Consider the following 22,372-nt stretch of genomic DNA (forward strand, 5'->3'; position numbering starts at 1 on the left):
TTTAAAGAAAAATATGCATTTATGTACCAGTTAACCAATGTCACTTGACACTTTTTACTGGGGCGTTTCTAGGGCATTAAAGCCGTTAAAGGTCCTCTTGGTTGCTAGGGGCAAAAGCATTCTATTTTAGGGGTAAAGTGCTTCCCTCAGACTTTTCAGATTGCACGCTTGTCAAAAATATTGCATTCTGTTTTCACAATAAGTGTTTAAATATGTGCAACTTATTTAATTTAGACAGAAATGGCGACTTTTAAGTATTCTTTTTTTATTAGTATGCAAATATGACACACACAGACTCCCCTCTCTTTGCGAACGGGTTGGTTCCTTCCAGCCCGGAGCCCTGTCAAGTACCAGCAGCGGGAGACGTGGAGCCGCTCTTCCCGGCTGTGGAAGTTTGTTGATCTCGGTGTGGATGACACCTGTGTGAGGTATGAACAGCCACTCTCATTTCACGCTATGAAAACATTACGACGTTAATACCTTTGTCGAATACTCTAGAATTTATGTGTTTTAAGTGACTTTATCATCCGTGGTTAACAAACACAGGTAATCACAATAGATGGTTGTCTTCTGTTGTTACTTGTAGCTAGGTTGTTTGTGTCACACACAAAAAAATTACACTTGAAAGTCCCTTCTAAAAGAAAAAGAGAGAGTAAATCGACGTGCTTATTAAGAGTCGATGGTTAAATACTAGAAGTTAAAACAGCAGCAGCCTGTTGAGAATGTGAACTTTTTTTAAACTTAAATAATCAACCTGGTAGCTAGCTAACCTGCTGTTACTCTGTAGAACGAAGCTTCGGTCAGTACCTTGTATTATTAGCTTTGCTAATGAAGCAACCAGTGAACAGCAAATATTGTTTCAGTGTAATTTGAACACCTTTTTTTTTTTTTTTGTACATTTGTGTGTTTACAACACTTTTGTAGTTTGAATTTAGGTTGACTTTCGTAGAACCATTATTCAAATGTAAATATGTATGGTCCCAGTAAAAGCTCTGCTGTCAACAGACACTTAAATCATCGAACACAAAGTATTTCAGTGTACCATAGTACGCAAGTGAACTAGGTTTCCTGTTAAATCTTTTGCATTTCAGCTCCTCCTCACTGTCTGTGATGTGACTGTGAGGCATTCAACAGTGAGGACATGGATAGTGTTTTTGTTTGTTGCTATACAGGGCACAGTGTGTATCCATCCAACTCCATTAGCTGAATGTGGTTTTATTAAAAAAAAACAAAGTAAAGACAAATATAATTTGCTTTGAACTTCACCCACAGAGGTCATCCATAGGTGTCAGTTGCCTGTGTGAGGGCCTGGGCCATGTTTGGATCTGGTATTAACATGTGTCCTGAGTGACCCTGTCACAAGTGACCAGCCTGAAGTACAGGTGGGAGCACACCAAAGACGCTCAATGAGTGGTAGACACATTGATTGACCTCTTACTCAACTGATCTCTTGTCTCCTTCATTCAGAAAACGCACACAACCCCTTTTAGGAATGATCACCTGAAAAGGCAAAAGCACCTAAGGGATGTCTGTTAGTTAGCACTGAGAACCTTTTAAATTATTCCGTCCTTGTAGCCGTTAACTAACTAAATAATAAATAAATCTCAACTTATATAAACTAAAGTGTACGATCTGTGTAATTCCCTCATAAAAAAAATAATACACAGTCATGTGTTGGATTAGGAAATGGAATAATGCAAGAAAAAGCACACATACACTTAAGGCCACAGTTTAGCCAAAACCTGTCATTCAGACTGTGTGCAGTTCTGTATTATTTAGTCTTTTTTAGTAGCTATTTTGTCTTTAGATAACCAGTCATTTCTTAATTAGTTGCTTCAATATTAATATATGCTAGCTAAGCATTTTGTTTGCTTGTTTTTTTGTTTTCTTTTTAATTTGTTTTGTCTGTGTGTGCTGATGCATGTAGTTGGGACTGAAACTATATTTCCAAAAGCAGGTTCAGATATTTGCCTCTGAACAGTGTTTGCCTGGAGTGAACATTGAGACCACGTCTGTTTTTTTTTTTTTCTCTTGTCTTTCACCCAGACCTTCCAGCGTTGCATACAATCACATTTCCTCTAACTTTTATAACCAACAATCAGTTAAATTGTATAAAAAAAATATAGTTATAAATTGAACTCCTCCGAACATAACTGCAATGAAGCGATTAGTACAAAGTTTCAGCAGCCTGACTTCACTTAGTTACTGTCACTTAAGCGTAAAACATCAGAGGAATTCATGCTACACTCCACCTACTAGTTGAAGTCATATTATCCATTGAAGAACTTTGTACACTGAAAAATATATTTTTTTTCCCCTGATTTCTTATGTGTCCACTCAAGTTGGACTTTGTGGCTCGAACGGAGAGACGGCAGTTATTAGTTGTTGACCACCAAATGTTATTTATCATAAAATCCTGCATGTTTTATTTGTGTAATGGAAAACCGTAATGATTAAGTCAGAGTGAGTTGTTTTTCCATGATGGATTAGTCATTTTTACAGGACCTGACAATGTTGTATTATTATCTTCTACATCCATGACCTCCTGCCAAACTTTTCCTCTAATCAGGTCATGTAATATATTTTTAGACATCCATCTACTGTACCAGTCGTTAGCGAAACGCTCTGATGAGATCCTGAGCGGGCGGTTAGAGGAGTTTTAATGGATTGGAGGCTGCTGGTTTGTGTCTGTCTCCACTAAATGGAAAATGAGCGTACATGAGGCTACTGTGGTTTGTCCTGCACAAGCTTGCCTGTGCATTTGCATTGCAGCCCCCTGGGGCAGCACTGTCATGCACTGAGCTGGTCCAACATTGAAGGGATGGGAAATTGATGTGGAGGAAGTGGCTAAATGTCATTTAGTCAGTAAAATCCCGAATATCCAAAGTTGCTTGCTTTGAATATATTTGCCACCATCTAAGCTGAAGAATGTAAATGTTGTGGAGATATTCAAATCTCTAAAACCGAAACAATTCTCTTAGAATTCTCAGAACCACTGTTTTTAATTTGCCTACATATTCCCATGTGTCCCCACCTAAGGACTGAGACCCCCAGTGCTGTGTGCCGGAGATCACATCTGTTTCACAGTCGTGAACAACACTTTAAGCACGTTTTAAATTAACTCATAATGGCGCCTTTACTGGATAATCAAAAGTAGTTTTAGCAAATTATTTAAAGTTTTTTTGTTTTGTTTTTTAATCTCACTTAAAACTAGTAAATTCTCTGTGCTTTTAAATGCAGACTTTAGTGCAGATTTGTGTGTCTGTGCGCATTGGGGCATCTCAGCTTTACAGCTTTGGTTCAGGGGGAAATAACGGTAGCGAACCACAGTATAACATTGACACAGTTGATATCATTCATAGATTCTCCTGTAATTCCCGCCTTTTTTGAGACAGAGCCCAAAGCATAAACTAGACGGCCAGTCTTCCTCTGAACATGTCCTCCCCCCACTCTACTACCACCGGGGCGTAGTAGGAGGAAGGGCCGGTGGGAGGGGAGAAGGCAGAGCCCAGGCAGCCGGCTCATTTGCAAGCAACAGTCCACACACTCGGGCTAGTGGAAGGATCAGGGAAAAAAAAAAAAAAAAGACACTTTGCACGCCGTCACATATCTTCACACAGGCACACGCTGTTCATCCACACGCAGAGGTTTTGACCGTTTCCCTAAGGACTGACTTCTCACAAGCGTTTTTCACTTCCTGTCATTTGAAGGAAAACTAAACTTCAGACACGGCCTTGCACGACTGGGAGGAAGACTCAGTTAGGGAGAGAGGACCGCTGCTGCCTCGGTGTTGGATTCACGCTCGCATACTTTCTTTTGCCGGTGAGTGTTGGAATTATCATTGGAGTGATGGTTTTATTATTTATTTATTTTTCCCCCCTTTCCCTTCTGCCCTGCCTCCGTGCTTCAAATCTATTTATACTAATGGTGACTTTGAAAACATGCTTGTGGGGTGGTTCGCTTTCACAGAGCTTGTTTTAGATGCTGCTGAGATGTGAAGAGTGAGAATCAACACGCAACATCAGTGCTGGCCACAGTATAGAGAGTAGAGAGGCAGCCTGTTTACAGGACGCAACGCTGCTAACGCCTTCAGTCAATAATCTAAAAGTAACTTTTCGAATCAGTCTGAATTATCAAATAAGATCTGGAAAAAAAAAAAAAAACAGTGTTAATTAAGTAGAGTCTCTGCTGGTCGATGATCACATGAATGGGTGATTTAATAACGCCTTTTGATTTTCGCATTGATGGCCTCACACATACAGTCTGCGTGCATGCCGATCGTTTTCAGAGCTCGGCTACGTTTTTTTCCACAAAAAAAATGTCAGTTAGCTGTCGGTTGATTTTAACTTCCTAGTTTCTGTCAACGTTGTAGGCCTTAGGTAAAACATCTCCAGTCCATCTAGGATTATTTTCTCACCCCCGAGCTTAAACTCATGTTTGGGTAGCAGATGTCTTAAACAACTAGAAAGACCTTAATTGTCCGTCTTTTTTTTTATTTGGGTGAACCGTCACTTAAAGATGCCTGTTTCCCTTCCCGTACTGATTAATCTCTGTAGAGATTTACCTCCAAATAGGCCAATAAAAAACAATTAACCTTTGTCAAATGGCTGACTAGAGTCACGTATGTGCAGAAACTAACATGCTCAGGTGGGCTGTAGATTGAAGAGCTGGTAGCAACAGGGAGTGTTTTAGGATGCTGGCGTGAAGCAGAGGTGAAGCAGAGTTTTCTCATTATCAGCCGGAGAGAACACAGAGCCATTCTGAGCCAGTGACCCCATTAGGCACAGGCCATCCACTGATGTTTAAAAAGCTCTCGGGGCGCGGTGGGAGTCCCAGGCCCCGGGCCCATCATGATCCCCCCTTGGTTATAGCCCAGGCGCAGACGGAAGCAGGCTATTCTCGTCCTGCATTGTGCTGCCGAGCTATTCTGACACTGTCCATTGTGTCCGAACGTGTTCCATGGCTCTCAGCGATTTCAGTGGGTCTGCACGTTAAACCCCTCCATTATGGACGCGCTGGTATTGCCACATTTGCTGTGTTGGCTTTTGCATTCATTGCGTCCCCCCCCCCCCCCCCATGACCAATAACCCCCCCCCTCTGCTCTCCACCCACACCCACTAACTTTTGACACTTCAACCAACATTTCTAAACACCAGTGAGTCACAAATGCAGTGATGAGAAGAAATATTATCGTAGGTTCATTTTCAGTGTTTTTGCTTTTCTGATATTTCAGTACATGAATGGAATCTCTTAATAGCTTTAGCTGATTGCCACTAATGTGTTTATGTCCATTGCTAAATACTACACAAGAAAACACATCATTAAAAATTGATGTCTGTAAAACCATTAACACGGCCTAAGAACAAAAGGCTCCCAATACATGTCACGCATGAAAATGGAGAAGGTACTGGTCATGCAGTTACTTCCACGGTCCCATTTCCTTATTTTGAAATCAAACTGTAGTTCCTTTTTTTTGTGTTTCTGTCTAAGAAGCATTCGCTGAACTCACAACAGTAAACTCTTCTCTTCACAGAACCATGAGCTTCGTGGGTGAGAGATGAGTCTCCAGCTGCTGGGCGAGTCTGAGCACATTAGTGATTCGACTGTAATGGAGGATGTTTCCGAGCAGGCCCAGTGACTCCCACAGCTACCTATGCCTCCTGCCGGATGTGGAAAGCCTAGGATGGAAGACCCAGCAACTGCTGCTCTAAGGCACTGGAACAACACTCTCTGTTCTCTTGCTTCCTCCAAACACGCCGACACAACCAGCCACTTTGCCGCTACCTCGAACCAGACAGGGACCACCACCGCCAGGTAACCAGATTCCAGGATGTTTGTGAATTTCCGCCGGATACGAAAATGCCAGTGTTTACAGCTGATGACCACCTGCCTGCTGCTCTCTGTGGTGATGGTTTGCTGGGAGGACCTGGACAACAACGTGGTCAGTCACGTCAAGTCCTACTCCTATCGCTACCTGGTCAACAGCTTCAGCTACATCAACAAGAGCCTCACCATCCCACGCGAGCAGGCCAAAAGCTTCAGCAATTTTCGCTACCTGCTGGACCACCCCGACAAGTGCGTCAACCAGGACGTCCTCCTCCTCCTCTTTGTCAAAACGTCCCCAGAGAATATTGAACGACGGAACGCCATTAGATCCACGTGGGGGAACGAGACCTACATCCAGAACTCCCTGGGAGTGACGGTCAAAGTGGTGTTCGCCTTGGGAGCAATTCAGACCAAGGACGAGGAGCCAGCTTGGAGCAAGAGGAGTGGCATTGGCTTCCAGGCGCAGCTCCTCCAGGAGGACCGCGTCTATCGTGACTTGATCCAACAAAATTTTCTAGACTCCTTCCACAACCTGACCCTGAAGCTGATCATGCAGTTCCACTGGATGTACAGCCGCTGCCCGCACGCCCGTTTCCTCATGACCGCCGATGACGACATCTTCGTCCACATGCCCAACCTGGTGAGCTACCTGCAGGACTTGAGCAGCAAAGGCGTCACCGACTTCTGGGTTGGCCGGGTCCACAGAGGGGCCCCGCCCAACCGCAGCAAGAACAGCAAGTACTACGTTCCATTCGAGATGTACCCGTGGACGACCTACCCCGACTACACAGCTGGGGCAGGCTATGTCGTCTCCAGCGACGTAGCGGACAGAATCTACCACGCCACGCTGACCCTGAACGCCTCTATTTACATAGATGACGTGTTCATGGGCATCTGCGCCAGTGCCGTTGGCGTGTCACCGCAGGAGCACGTCTATTTCTCAGGGGAGGGCAAGGCGCCTTACCACCAGTGCATCTACAATCAGATGATGACGTCGCACGGGCACGTAGAGGACATTTATGATCTGTGGAAGGTTGCAACTCACCCACAGGTGAAACGGAAGACCTCTGGACTCGGCGGCGGTCTGTACTGCACTGCTGTGAAGCTGGCTCTGCTCTGCAAACCCTACCATTTCAACACCTACCCCTGCAAAGCAGCCTTTTTGTAGTATTCTCAAGTTTGTGTATGTGTGACAGAGGGAGAGTGTGTGTTGCTGTGTACATCATATTAAAACGGGGATCGTTGGAGCAAATAATACCTCGCCCCTCACTGTCACACATCCCTTTTAAAGCACCACAGAAGTGACAGAAGCACGGGACACTGCTACTGTTGCAGCCACTGTGCTCTTGGCGGTTTAACGCTATTAAATGGCATTGTGTTGACTATAGAATGTGAAATGGGTTGTAATAAAAAGCTGTTTACATGTTCAACCCATCAATCTCAACAATAGGATTCTAGTTAGCAGGTTACATCTTCACACATGCAGTACTTCTTCCTCGTCTCGGATCTTGCACTCTACTGTGGTCAATAAGTCCCCATTAACATTTTTAAAAACTTAAGCCACGTTTTAAAAACCGATGAAGGTCGAAAAAGAGAAGTAACATTTTTACACGCGAGTGTGAGAAAACACATGGCAGGCCAGTAACATGCCATACCTAAAAATGACTGCAGCTATGAGAATGATTTATCATCACACGCCTGCGCTTTCTTTGCTCTTTTTTTTTTTTTTTTTATGAAATAAAATCTGCACTGTGCTGTTAGATATACGAGCTGAGTCCTTTGTGTTTTTTAAGAACGGTCAGGATGCGTCTGTTGGGAAACGACGAACAAAAACCTGAAAGTCACAGATTTGGTTGCACAACCCATGCTGTGGTTTCCATTTGCACCTTGCGTACGACCCCAGCGGTGCGGAAAGCCTCGATTCGCTCACCTTGCTCTTTGTGCGACGCTTGCATGGGTTCGTTCCCACGTTATCAAAGACATTCAGGTTAGGTGGTTTTAGTTCATCTGCTCAGGATATTCACAAGATGTTAACTCTTGTACTTCTGCACTAGATTTCTTCATTAAAAGGAGATGCATTGTTGGACATTTTCAAGACTTAAAAGGATGATCTAGGGACTGGAAACATGGCAGTGTTCAAACCTGGTGCAGAACAGGCTCACACATCACGTCTTTTAAGGTTCTTGGCAGCAGTTTAGATAAACCGAAGTGCAAAGTCCAAGCAGCTCCTCCACCCGTAGGCAGAATTTTGAAGAGATGTGAGAGAAGTGAAATCATTTGCTATAGTTTGATGTTCTAGGACAGAGTGCTAATGTGCTGTTTTTAAAATTGCCGCCAACAGTTAGGAGGTTACCTTCACCTAGAGACAGGAAACGGTTAGCTGGTTAACCTCTGCCTGCGCAATCACTACTCTTTCAAAGCTCATCAGTTCATACGTTACATCTTGTTGGTTTCATTTGTACAAAAACACATTGCTGAAAAATGAGCAACGAACTAGTTGTGTTTTTTTTTTTTAAACAAATGGTGTGCATGGTTGCTGAAGAGTACGGTTTAACCCTGACTTATGTAAATTTGTTCCAGTGAAAATGTCAAATCACGGTGAAATTTCAACATGACGAGCAGAAATAGAAACATTAACATGAATAGTTATGTACAAAAAGAGCCTTTTCAAGTCAACTAGGTCAGAGGCAATAAATGTGTGGGAACATGACGGTTAGCATGCCGGATAACAAACCCCTCTAGTTGCGGTTGCACTGTTGCACTTGCAGGTTTATTTTTTTCCCTACTCTGCACTCAGTTTAGGTGAGCGGTAAAACGCTTCTCACCTTTGGGCTGCAAGTAGCTTATGGCTGCGCGAATCAGAGTGAAGCCTCAGTCCCTCGTTGTGTTTTCACTTCCTCTCCCTAGCATGGGAGCGACTGTAAGTGCTGCACGGGCCTCATTGGAGCGGAGGTGCCAGCATCCTGCATGTAGGCGCACTTTCTTGAAGTCATGTGCGCACTGGCATGGAGCTCCCTGTGATTTAATGCTGGCTGTTTTCCATCCGACACGAGATACGCGGTGCCAAAAATACCATCGACATCGGCCAGAAAGCCCTCACCGTCATCAGAGTGTCTGAACCACGGAGGCATGTGGCACGCTGCTAACAGTAATAACTGAGGCCGCTCCTGAGTTAGTGTCAACAGACATGATGTTGTAGACCATCACAGAGAAACTCAGCTGGTTCTCATTGTTAAGATGATTAAAACAGGAGTTACTAATCCTGAGTCACAGTGAGCTTAACTAGTAATCACTGATGAATGTTTTATTATGATGTAGTTGCTTATCTGTTGTTTTCAATCCTAAAGAAACGCCTAATTTCCACATCTATTCTCTTAATGTTAAGAATGAAACGGATCAGCCGACCTGAGGTCACGGAAATGTCACCCCTCCCCTCACTTCACCTCGTCTCACTCTCAAATTATACATATGGTTATTTATGGAAACTCATCCTGAAATGCAATGTTGACCGGATTAGCTGTACTCCAAACAGCTGCCCTGTTACCGAGGCAACATGTCAATGAGAATAGGATTTAGGACGGAAAAAAAACAAAACAAAAAATAAACAGCCAGCTTCCTTCATCTGTTTCCTACAGTGCAGTAAACTGCGTTGAATTATGGATAGAGTCTCTTTGAGTCCATAAATCTAACGACGCTGTGTACAGTATGTTAGCTTTTTTGTTTTCATTTCCCTAGGAGATTAAAAACGGGTTTGTTATTTTTAGAAGGACACTGGAGATCATTGCTGGGAAGCCGGCCGTTGTATCTAGTGATCAGAACAGTGAAGCTCATCTTTAGTCCTTTCGTCATTTCCCTCGAGGCAGCTTTGCACAATACGCGTATTGACCAAGTTGAAATGCTACGTATGGCTGCAGCTCTTGATTGTCAGTGTATCAGCTGAGCACTGTGAGTCAGCTCTAAGTTATAGCCTGTGACTGTAGCTTATTTAGAAAGAGAATGCCCAGAGTGAGGACTCACTCATTACCCATTAGGTAATTCACATGTTTTATTATTTGTAATTTTGGAAGAGTTGACGTATATGGTTTGAATTCCACTTTATCATGTACACAAATCCTACATGGAGTATATCAGCAGTTCTGAGGAACCAGTCTTACAGGTTCTTACGACCAAATATGAAAGTACTTTGATGTTTTTGAAGTAATTTATTTGAACCTGACAGTTAGCCTCAGAGAAGGATTACGTTTAGGGTAGTAGGATAGTGTTGGATAAGTCCTCACCTGCGACCCATGAGTATGTCTGTTTGAGAGGAGAACTAGTGAGGAAGGTCAGGTGAATTCAACTTCCACACAGAAAGGATAAAAATAGGTGAGCTGACTCGAGGGGAAGATGGCCAGGTGTATTTGGGATGGCGGAGCGCAAACTAATCCCTAAACAACATTCTAACCCAGATGTTTGATTTTGGGTGTGGTGATAGTAGAGGGGTGTGGTTTTTACTCCGCCGCGGGGGAGAAGGTGAGGCAGGCTGGTTCAGGGAGCAGCGCCATGGTGGGTTTATTGGTACAGCTGCTGTGCATTGTTTAACCAGGCTGTCCTCTCTTGTGCAGCGATGCGCCGGGACACGAACGCGTAGAAAGGAGCGCCGTGCAACGCAGAGCGTTACTCACCATCAGGTCCTCTGGCGATGAAGCAGCGCCAGGTCGTTACAGTAAATCTGCACACCGCTTTCAAGTTGAGGAGGCTGTGTGGTGCTTCAGAGGAAAGGTTTTTCTCCGGAGCTATTAAAATGTTTACTGTAAATCAGCTCCATTGGCCAAGAACAATCACTCGTTTGCCAGTTCATTAGGTACACTAGTGAAAACAAAAGCGTTCTAATATAATAGTCCTGCACTTCAAGAAGGTTGCGGTATTTGAGTCAAATAACCGAGGGGCTGTTGATTCTCCTGTGTTTAGTTGTGGAGGCTGTGGTTTGTAGGACTATTGAACTGTACTGTGTTGTACTGACTCGTGTTTCTTTTATTTTGTCAACCGCAGTTTAATCAGTGGACTGTGCTAAATAACAGAAAGTATATTTCATGTCCACAGCAGAGCTAATGTACACTGTTAATACTGTTAGTTACTGCACATACTACGCCTTTAAACACTTTTATTGGCTGTTTCACACTAGTTATTGTTTTATGGCAAATGAGGATTTCGTGAAATTAAATGAGTTGTTCTCGCGACCCTTCACAGGACAAGCGGTTACAGGAGGTGAATGAATGAATGAATGAATGAATTTGTTCTCGTCTTCTTTCTTGTCTTGTTTCCTTTTTCCCTCTTCTTTCCTTTTTCTAGTCTCTCCTCTCCTCTTTCTCTCTCTTATCATCTCCTATCTTTTTACTATTTTAAAAGAATACCAGAGAAGAAATACCAGAGAAGTAGCGTTGCTTGAACAGAACCATCGTGTACAGACATGATATCAGTCTTCTAAATGAATAAGCAGTCAGATCTGGGCCACAACTACACAACAGAGAGACTTCAATAATCCTGGATTGAGAAAAGTGTGAAACTCAAATGCCCCGGTCAAAAGGAATAAACACTGAGGTCTGTTTCTGTCTCTCATTTTCCTGGCTGCCACAAGCTCAGCACAAATCCTGGTGACTGGGCCTATTAACACATAACAAAAGGCCTCTCTACCAGCACCTGTAAATTGAAACTAAACACCTTTTCAGTCTTGTTTCCTGCGCATCTTAATTCCGTTGACAGTAGAAGAAAAGGGGTTGAACAGGTTCTCTCAATTGTAGATGAGCCTTTACTTTGTCTGGGCAAATAGTGCTGGTAAAGCGGTCAGACCAGTTTACTGAACACTGAAGCAGCCTCCTTTAGGGAGGGAAGATATTCCTTACAAGAGTTTTTTTTTTTGTTTTTTTGACATGACTTGAAAAGGCTCCTTACAAACATAATTCCAAAAAAACACATGGCATCCAAACATGATTTCAAAGAGAATCAATCATGTAGTAACAGATCTTATTCAAAGGAGATGGGGGCGGGTTTAAATATAACTACTTGTGCTTTTGTTTTTTCTCGCAGCATTTATTTTGAACGATCACTACTTATTTTTCATATTGCGGGGCTGATGGTGTGAAACCTCAAAAATGACAACCAAAACAGGTGTTAGTTTGCTAATGGCAGCACTCAGCGGTCGACAACAAAGACAAACCTAAAACCGGGTGAACCCAATAAACCGGTAGCCTACTTTCCCACTCATCACGGCGTGGGCTCGACATCGTTCACTGGCAGTCCTGAGAATATGGAAACTACTGTATGTGAAGTCAGACTGTACTCTATAAAATATCACGTCAAACGGGTGGAAAGTAAACTATGGAACGATCATTTTAGAATGGATTAAGGTGAGATTGTCGCGCATGTTGTACAACTGAAACTACATTCAGTTATGCTTTTTGCTTTGATGCTTATTCCAAAAGTGAGCACACACAACTTCCTCGTTTCACCACATCCTGCCAAAATTTTACCCAGCACAGCATGTAGCATGGCCTCACACAGTTTATACATGTCACGTAATCACACAGCTGCCTGTATCAACAACTAAACATAACATATCGCTGGGATCTGAACAGAAGGATAAGACAGGAAACTAATTTAACTAGATTTCTTTGCCTAAAAATAAAACCTTGTCTAAGTTAAAACCAAATGAGGCCTGACAGAGAGCGTGTCATATGTGGAAAATTTGCTGTGCTGAGCAAGGCATTTTATTCTGACCACGCTGAAAGAAAACTGTTGCTCAAGTCGACCTTTTCATGCTGGGAACTTTTATTCCCATGCTGCTCAAGGGGGAAATGCGCCAACTTTAGACATCGTGGTCCGCTTGTACATTTTGGGAAGTACTGCTGAATACAAGAAAAAAAAAAAAAAAAGGGGTACTACATCGTCATGGGAGTGCATCAGCCTGGATTCCCATAAATTACTCACCCACGGCCATTTTCAGACTCTCTACAGACGTGTAAATTTAGTGACGGTATCTTGGTTTCCGTTGGAACCCAGCCAGGAACACACACACACACGTTTGAATAGATTTCTTTGTGTGGACATTAATTGGCATAATGCACTCCCTAGCCCCTAACCATCTCAACTAAGTGCCTAACTCCAACCCTTACCCTAATCTAACCATAACCCAATTGTAACCGTTGCACTAAAACCGAGTCTTCACCCTCAAACAGCCTTGTAAAGAAGTGAGTGCCAGCCGAAAAGTCCTCACTTTGCACAAATGTACTGTACACACACACACGTTTGTATGGCTGTCTCTGTGAGGATATTTATTGACCTGATGTTTACTCCGAGGTCTCAACCATCTCACTACCCTGTGTGTGTGTGAATGTGTGTGTGTGTGTGTGAGAGAGAGAGAGAGAGAGAGAGAGAGAGAGAGCAAAGACAGACCGAAATGTTACACAAACTGCTTCTGATTAACGCTCACAATGATGAGACACATATTTCTGTGTGTCTGGGCGAGTGTGAACATGGATGTGGTCTGACACATTAGTATGAAGGACCGGAAGCCTCCATCTGATCTCCTGCTAACGTCTAAAAAAAATAAAAAGATAAAAAGATTTACACACACACACACAAGGTGAAAACAACACACTGTAGCAGCTTACATGTTGCATAAAGCCATTTGTGACAGGGGGAGCTCAACACACCTAAAACAAAGAATAAAGTGACGGCAGTTGCATTGTGGATAATGTAGTCCAGGACATGCAAGGAGGAAGCACGTTCAATAAAATACTGTAGACACTAGGATTTTAGTATTCACTATCAGTGGAGTCTTCTTGACAGCCTGCCTCCACACTATAATCTATCTGAACTATTCTGTGGACATTTAGTTGGATTTAAACTTTGTTTCAAACTTTGTGTATGTTAAATTCAGAGTAGAGCTGCACCGGCTGTTCCACACCATCCTGTATAGCTGCAAACAGGCGCTAAGCACTAACACTAAGTGTGACTCACCATACATGCTGACTGAATGATCAGCGGTCTTTCCACTCTTGCCACAATAGTTTTCTGGGTTGTTAGTGTTTAAAAACAGAAACACACTCTATACAAATTGAATTCTAACTCTTCCAACTGTTGCAGAGGAATGCCTCATATGTTGACATGAGGTTTAGACACATAAAAACTTTTACAGACGGACTGAAAAGGACATAAGTGAATACAAAATAACATTACCAGAACATATACGAATAAGAATAAGAAAACCTTTATTTGTCCCCCAATGGGGAAACTGCAGTTTGCAACAGCATGCAGAAGTGGCAGAGATAGAATGGATAATAGACATATTGCACAGACTGGTGTTATTACACCAAAAGGTGTAATTATACTGCACATATTAGGAGTGCTCGTTGTGGAGCCTAACAGCAGCTAGACTTCCTGATTTGCTGCATTTGATCTGTAACCAAAGTTGAGATAAACAGTTCATTTGGTTACATGAATACACTGGCTGGCCAAAAAAAAAGTCGCCACCAAAAAAAAAGTAATTGGACCGCTTTTAACTTTGATTACGGCACACATTTGCTGTGGCATTGTTTTGATAAGCTTCTGCAATGTCATAAGATTTATTTCCATCCAGTGTTGCATTAATTTTTCCACCAAGATCTTGTATTGATGATGGGAGAGTCTGACCACTGCACAAAGCCTTCTTCAGTCAGTATACTCAGGTAGTCAGCTGACCTTATTCTTTGGACACATAATGTTGCTGAACCTAGACCTGACCAACTGCAGCAACCCCAGATCACATCACTGCCCCCACAGGCTTGTACAGTAGGCACTAAGCATGATGGGTGCATCACTTCGTCTGCCTCTCTTCTTACCCTGATGCCCCCATCACTCTGGAACAGGGCAAGTCTGGACTCATCAGACCACATGACCTTCTTCCATTGCTCCAGAGTCCAATCTTTATGCTCCCTAAAAAACTGAAGCCATTTTTCCAGTTAGCCTCACTGATTAGTGGTTTTCTTAAGGCTACACAACTGTTCAGTCCCAATCACTTGAGTTCCCTTCACATTGCACGTGTGGAAATGTTCTTACTTTCACTATTAAACATAGCCCTGAGTTCTACTGTTGTCTTTCTTTGATTTGATTTCACCAAACGTTTAAGTGATCACAGATCACGATCAATCAGAATTCTTTTTCGGCCACATTTCTTCCTCGAAGACGATGGTTCCCCACTGTCCTTCCAGTTTTTAATAATGCGTTGGACAGTTCTTAACCCAATTTTAGTAGTTTCTACAATCTCCTTAGATGTTTTCTCTGCTTGATGCATGCCAATGATTTGACCCTTCTCTAACAGACTAACATCTTTCTCACAGGATGTGTCTTTAGACATGGTTGTTCAAGAAATGAGAAGCTACTCATTGCATCAGTTGAGGTTAAATAACTTGTTGCCAGCTGAAAGATAATCAGCCATGCTGTAATTATCCAATAGGAGGCTCGTACCTATTTGCTTAGTTAAATCCAAGTGGCGACTTTTTTTTGGCCAGGCAGTGAATATTCAAATTCTGACTAAAATAACCTGTCATCCATATCAGGTGCTTGTCATCTAGAACAGGGACGGGCAACTTAAATGATGGAGGGGGCCACAATTTTTCATCGACACTACCAGAGGGCCACACAAGACCACACTTAACCATATATGATAAAACTGCCATTTTAAACACGTTTGTGTGTATGTGTGTGTGTGTGTGTGTGTGTGTGTGTGTGTGTTTGTGTGTGGGTGTGCTCTGGAAATCATCACTCTGTGGGGACAAAAATCTGTTTACACAGTCACGTCATGGGGACCTGTTGCAGAGTGGGGCCCAAAAACCAGGTCCCCATAAGGGAAACCCTTTTAAATGAATAAAGGAGCTATTCTAGAGGTGCCTATGCATTTTTTAGCATTGGCCCATAAGGCATGTTTTTTGCTCACTGCAGGTGTGTGTGTGTGTGCTCGCTTGCACCTCCTGAAGCTTTTTGGGTGGTATAGTACTTCTTGTTCCACACACACGTATTCCAAATATGGTTGGGTGCCACCCACTTCCTGGTCCTCATTACGAAGGATTTATGCAGCAAACAAACACTTTGCTAACTACCAGCTAACAAGCCTTGACTTTTTCCTTCTAAGCAGCAAAAGTGAAACACAAGTAAGTACATTTGTATAACAAACTGGAGACCTAGTGTTTAGTGCTCAAAATACATTAATTAGCTCAAAATAAACACAGAAGCTGTGTGGAGACTAGGGTTTAATATTTTTCCCGAAAATTAGATGAATCAGATCCCGGGAAATAGCTGTTTTTTGTTGTTGTTGTTTTTGCCCAAGTAATGTATCGATATCATTCAAATATGCGTTCCCAGCATGTTTTATATTATTTGTAACATTATTAGGGCAAGAAACACAGTTTATGTCCATATCAACAAAGTTTGCAATGATCAATTCTGCTGCGTGATCAAGTGAGCTGCGTGCGTGACAGCCTTTCTGCCAAAAAGCAGCTACCGTATTGGTGTAGAACGATCACGTGACCAACCGTGCCACCACTCGCGACCAAGATCTTATTACGCTCTGAAGAAACTAGTTCTGCATAAAACATAGACGCATCGGCAATCGACTGGAATTTTTGCGATGAACTTTTTTTGGGTAGCTTAGCATGACTCGTTATGTTTTATGAACTAAAGATTGTGTAGATGCCAGACTGTGGAGCGGGATGAAACGATAACAGGGTTCACCTTACGGCCTAACAAAGCTGGCGGCAGACATCATTAGGAGGTTGGTAGCCTACTGCTGCAAATGACATTTGCTGCCGCTAGGGTGCGTGGATTTCTAGGCTATAGCCTACTGCTGCACTGAATTCAACGTTAACGTAAGACAACAATAGAAGCGCACGTGTAACAAAAAATAAATATATATTTCCCGTTTCCCGTCATAACCTTTCCCGGGAATCGGGAAATAGTCTTGATCAGATTTCCCGGGAATCCCGTTTCCCGGGATTAAACCCTAGTGGAGACCTACAATGTTTTACTACAATTTTTCTAGCTAGCTGCATGCAATTCAGTGGTATTTTATAGCTGGTTACTGCTATTTAACTGCAGAAACTGTATGAAGATTTCAAATATTTTACATCGATTTTCTAGCTAGTTGCATGCAATTCAATGTAAAAGATTTTGGAGCTAATGAATGCTCATTAACTGCAGAAGCTCTGTGGAGAGTATAAAATTTCAAGCTAGCTGCATGCAATTCATTGTGAAAGATTTTACAGCTAATGAATGCTAACTAACTACAGAAATGGTTTACTACAATCAATCAAATGGTTTACTACAATCAATCAAATGGTTTACTGCAATTTTTTTAAATATTTGCATGCAATTTAGTGTGAAGGAGCTAACCTGACTGCTTTGTATTATAATTTATAATTTTGAGTGAATGTATTAAAGCTTAATACAAAAGCTGTTTTTAAACAATGTGATTCACAAAGGAATGCAAACAATTGAATAATTAAAACAAAAATGTCAAAGTAACTTTTGTAACTGCTGGACTAAAATGAAAGTAATTGTAAATGTATTGGTTGCCCAATATTGTAAGTTAGGTTAGTTTTCAAATTGCAAAGTAATTATCCTTGTAATGTTGTGAGATAAGTGACACATTAATTAAAAAAAATAAAATAAAAGTGGGATGCTCTTGTTTGTATCATTTATGAATTATTTCACATTGTACATGGACAGGAGCTGGAATATACAGTCAGAAAAGGCAGTAGAGTGAAAGGGAAATAGCATGGTAAGAAACTGTTATTGTAACTAAAGCATTTTTTTTATTTCCTTAGAGTTTTGATATGCCGCCGCGGATCAGTCCCCTTAAGGATGCCATCCATCATATTAATACAAAGACGGACAAAACATCCAAATTAGAGGTGAAGTACATCAGTGCAGTGAAAGGTACGGCAGTGTCTGATCTGATTTACCTGTTCAAAATTATTAATACATACCATCATTTTCTGGTGTCTGAAATCAGCTATCATCTGTTTTATGTGTAATTTTCTGAGAAATAACATATGCAGGATGTAGGTTTTTGTAGTACATATTAGGATAAACAATGGTATTGATTGAATTAACAGGTTTTCCTGTTTGATTCAGACATTTTTGTTGTTTTTTACAGGGCGTGGTATATTTGCAAAGAGTTCCATTTGCAAAGGAGATTTTGTTGTTGAATATAGGGGAGATATGATAAGTGATGCAGAATCCCAGAGAAGAAGAAAACTTTACCACCCATCATGTGGTGCATTTATATTTGCTTTTAGCACATTGCCGATAAGAAAGAAATGAAAAAAATAAAAACTATTGATTGAAAGAGACTTCTAAATTACGACAACTCAGAACAAAACCAAAATATTTAAAATTTGTCAAAAAACATCTAAAATAATACGTGTCACAGATGACCACCGTAGCAGCTACTACCAAGGAAGTGGATGACTCCCATTCCTCCTCTGTGCTAAAGTCTCTGTTGGATGATGCAGCTAGACCAGAGAACACTACTGAACAGGTATGTTCATGTTCATCACTTCAGATTTGATCTCACAGTCTGTCTTTGTCATTTTCTACAGTTTTAAGAAGCTAAAAGGAGGAAGGAAGTATATTAAGATGAGAATCTACTGGTAATCATGACAACAAACAGTTTAATGTAATGCATCTATAAGGTCAGTGGTAGAGGGGTATTCAGGGCAAATCTCAGCCTTCAAAAGAGTTTATTTCTTGGATAATTATTAGTTTATTCTAAACATTTACGACGTCCCCACAACACACCTTCAGACTGTGTGTGAGCACAAACTGTGGATTGAAAATTGGACCAAACTGGTCCCCACATGGAAGTCTAACATTGTGTGTGAAAGGTCCCCACAAAGACTGTTTCTTTACAGATGTGTAAACACAGATTTAGCATTGCTGGGCATGATGAAATGTTCTATTGTGTATTGAATTTTTATTTCTCTTAAATTGGTATCTTGGCATGCATCTCTTCTTTAAGGTTTTACCTAACCTAGTCATTCTGTTTTAGATGTGATTGTTATGATGCATTTACACTGATTTGACAATGAACTTCTTATGTTTTATGCTAATATATTGACATTATAAAATATGTGTTACAAATGACCACCACTGCAGCTACAACCAAGGAAGTGGATGACACCCATCCCTTCCCTGTGCTAACATCTCAGCTGGATGATGCAGCTAGACCAGAGAACACTACTGAACAGGTATGTTGATGTTCATCACTTCAGATTTGATCTCACAGTCTCTTTGTCATTTTCTATGGTTTTAAGAACATAAAAGAGGGAGGACGCATATTGAGATGAGAATCTACTGGTAATCACGACAACAAACAGTTTAATGTAATGCATCTAGAAGGTCAGTGGTAGAGGGGTATTCAGGGCAAATCTCAGCCTTCAAAAAAGTTTATTTCGTGATTAATTATTACTTTATTCTAAACTCTCACAACTTGGGTGAAACTGTGGGTAAAAATTGGACCAAAGCGGTATGTGAAATGTCCCCACACTGTGCCATAACATTTAAGTATCTGTTTCTTTAATTGTATGTTCATACATATTGAAACATTTCTTTACAGGTTGTGGGAGTTTTTCAAGATGAAAATAATAATTATGTTCCAAGACTACGACGGACTAAAAGTATCATTGTAAGTTCTCATTTACAGTGTCATCAAGAAAATACAAATAATTTTGTTTTAGTACTAAAATTACTAATTTTCATTTGCAGTTCTTCATTGGGTTGTAGTCTTAAATTATGCATATTTAAGTAGACAAAACTGAAAAAAATCACTGACACCAATATGTTTTTTGTGAGATCAACTGTCCAAACGCCAAAAAAATCACTTTATTGTAAACAAAACAGCGAAACAAATTACTTGAACATTTTTAAAAAAAGCTTTAAATTGTGTCAGTTTAATTAAGGAATTAATTGTTACATCTCCACATATTTCTAACTACTTTCCCTTTTTTAGATAAAAGACACACATCTTGAAGATTCTGGTGAACTGTATGATTCAACTTCAGAGAGTGCTGAAGATTACATTCCAGATACCACTTGCGAAAGCGAAAGTGACAGTGAAGCTAGCCTTACACAAAACCAAAGGAAAAAAGGTCAGACTCTTGATCATTTACTGGAGGCTTCTGACTCAGAGAGTTCCCTTGTCTGTGACAGCACCACCTCGGACAATCCTGTCAGGCTAAATATTACCTCTGAAGATGCTAGAGACGAAGAAGAACCCTGTTCAAGGCAGGACATAAATGATAGTATAGTTGTTGGTGCATGCCAAAAAAAAGGTGGAAATAGAGTGTACGACAAGAGACATTATTGCTTGTATTGTCGTAAGCCTTATGCGAAGATGGCGAGGCATCTTGAACGTGCACATGAAAATAAGTCTGATGTGGCGAAAGCTCTAAGCTTTACGTAAGGTTCGAAGGAGAGAAAGAATTAGCTGGATTATATTCGCAACAAAGGAAACTATGCTCACAATGCTGCTGTTATGGAGTCAGGAAAGGACCACTCAAAAAAGAACAGGGAAGTGACTTCATGCACTGCGCATACTGTCAAGGACTTTATAAAAGAAAGGTTCTGTGGCGACATATGCGCAGTTGTAAACTTACACCTGGATCAGCTGCCCCCAAACCAGGAAAAAACCGTGTTCAATCCATGTGTACATACACTGGACCTGTACCTTCACCCATGAGTAAACAGCTGTGGGAAGTAATCAGTGCCATGAATCCTGATCCAATCTCCGATATAATAAAAAATGACCAAGTCATCATTGATCTTGGACAGCACTTGTTAAACAAAGGCGGGGCATCATACATGGAGACTGTCAAAGCTGTAAAAGTTACATGTGGGTATGACAATGAGACAAACAAGTTCTTGATTCCATCACTAGCAAACAAACTTGGGCATTCCCTGGTTAAAGTAAGTAAACTCTTAAAAGCTCAGGGGTTAATCACAAACAACAATGAGCTGGTGAAAAGGGCCAGTGAGTTTCAAGATGTTCACCAAGAAAAGTGGAATGAGATGACCTCAGCTACGGCACTGAGGAACATCAGGGAAGCAAAGTGGAATGTTCCTAGTCTTATGCCCTTTACCGAAGATGTCCAAAAACTGCATGCATATCTCAGGCAAGTGCAAGATGAGTGGTACAATTCACTCACTGAAGTTCCCTCTACAATATATATACACTACTCACAATAAGTTAGGGATATTGTGAGAGACTCAGTGGATGTCATACATATGGTGTTTGTTTCACTTCAGAGATTTTTGGGATAGGGAGGCAATTGTATTGGGGTGATAGACACACCTCATTTTGTGTTTTCCACGTAATGGTCTCACTGTGTACAGTGTGCCTTACATATTGGGGCCAATACCAAAAAATACTAAAAGACAACCCTTTTCAATGTGGCATCAATTTCAACATTCTGTGGGTATAAAAAGCTGGTATTGTCAGTAAGTAAGTCTACCGTCCTGTTCACTGATGAGTGTCGGGTCACCTTGCACAGAAATGATGGTTGTCAGCGTTGCTGGAGAAGGCGAGGTGAGCGATACGCCGAGGTCAACATGGTCCCCAGGGTTCGCTTTGGTGGAGGAGGTGCAACAGTCTGGGCAGGCATCACCAGTCAGCGCAAAACAGATTTGGTTATTGTAGATGGCTCAGTCACTGCACATTCTCACCTCAGAGACATCATAGAACCCATCATCATCCCCCAATTCCGCCAGCACACCCCCAACTTTCTGGTCATGGATGATAATGCTCCACCACATCGCGCCAGAATTGTCACAGCTCGACTTCAGGAAGTCGGAGTGCCTCATATGGTATGGCCAGCAATGTCCCCTGATCTGAACCCCATAGAGCATGTCTGGGACCTGCTGAAGCAGAGACTGGATGATCGTACCCCACCCACACGTGACCTGGAAGAACTACGTGTAGTACTTGTGGAAGAGTGGAACGCATCATCATGAGGCTAGTGAGGAGCATGAGACGTCGCTGTCAAGCTGTCATTGCGGCAAATGGTGGAAACAACCGCTACTGACATTGTCAATTTTTGTTATTTGGGGCTATCCTTTTTATTGTCTAAATTTTTGGGGTAATAAATATTAAACTAATGAAAATGGTGTTTCTTCTCATTCATTATTAGTAATATCAAAGGGAACTTTTACTTATTTCATTAAAATTCAGACCAAATAGGAAAACCACTCATGTAAATAACAATATCCCTAACTTATTGTGAGTAGTGTATATATGTATTGAAGCAAACAAAAGCTGCCAAACATTAATTGCAAGAACTAATTTGTGCATTTTTACACTAAGAGTTTAACATTTTCCCTGTATACCCACTCTACCTCACCACTATCAGTAGTGGGCACTGGTAAAAAGTCGCTGTTGTTTGCGTACTTTTGATTTAGGTCTGCTAAGATAGCAGCCCTTGCAGCTTCAGTATACTTCTCGTATTTAGCTTTGTGCACCGTGTTGTAGCGGCAACTT

At 41.6% G+C, this 22,372-nt stretch overlaps 1 protein-coding gene across 2 annotated transcripts; it reads left to right on the forward strand.

Moving 5' to 3' along the window:
• Positions 1-53: 53 nt before the first annotated feature.
• On the forward strand, positions 54-7,812 carry b3gnt5b (UDP-GlcNAc:betaGal beta-1,3-N-acetylglucosaminyltransferase 5b). Of its 2 annotated transcripts, XM_084546365.1 has the most exons (3): positions 54-428; positions 3,711-3,822; positions 5,534-7,812. In XM_084546365.1, the coding sequence occupies exon 3, from the start codon at positions 5,831-5,833 to the stop codon at positions 6,992-6,994; it is 1,164 nt and encodes a 387-aa protein (XP_084402491.1). In that variant the 5' UTR covers positions 54-428; positions 3,711-3,822; positions 5,534-5,830; the 3' UTR covers positions 6,995-7,812. The 2 variants fall into 2 exon arrangements, with proteins under 2 accessions (XP_084402491.1, XP_084402492.1); XM_084546366.1 differs by lacking the exon at positions 54-428 and having other exon boundaries at positions 3,307-3,822.
• The last annotated feature ends 14,560 nt before the right edge of the window (positions 7,813-22,372 follow it).

The sequence above is a fragment of the Chelon labrosus genome (assembly GCF_963514085.1).
Source record: "Chelon labrosus genome assembly, chromosome: 6".
Classification (NCBI taxonomy): Eukaryota; Metazoa; Chordata; class Actinopteri; order Mugiliformes; family Mugilidae; genus Chelon; species Chelon labrosus.

Bases quoted from the DNA above. Each gene is read 5' to 3' on its own strand.
- b3gnt5b (XM_084546365.1), top strand. From the start codon at position 5,831: ATGTTTGTGAATTTCCGCCGGATACGAAAATGCCAGTGTTTACAGCTG.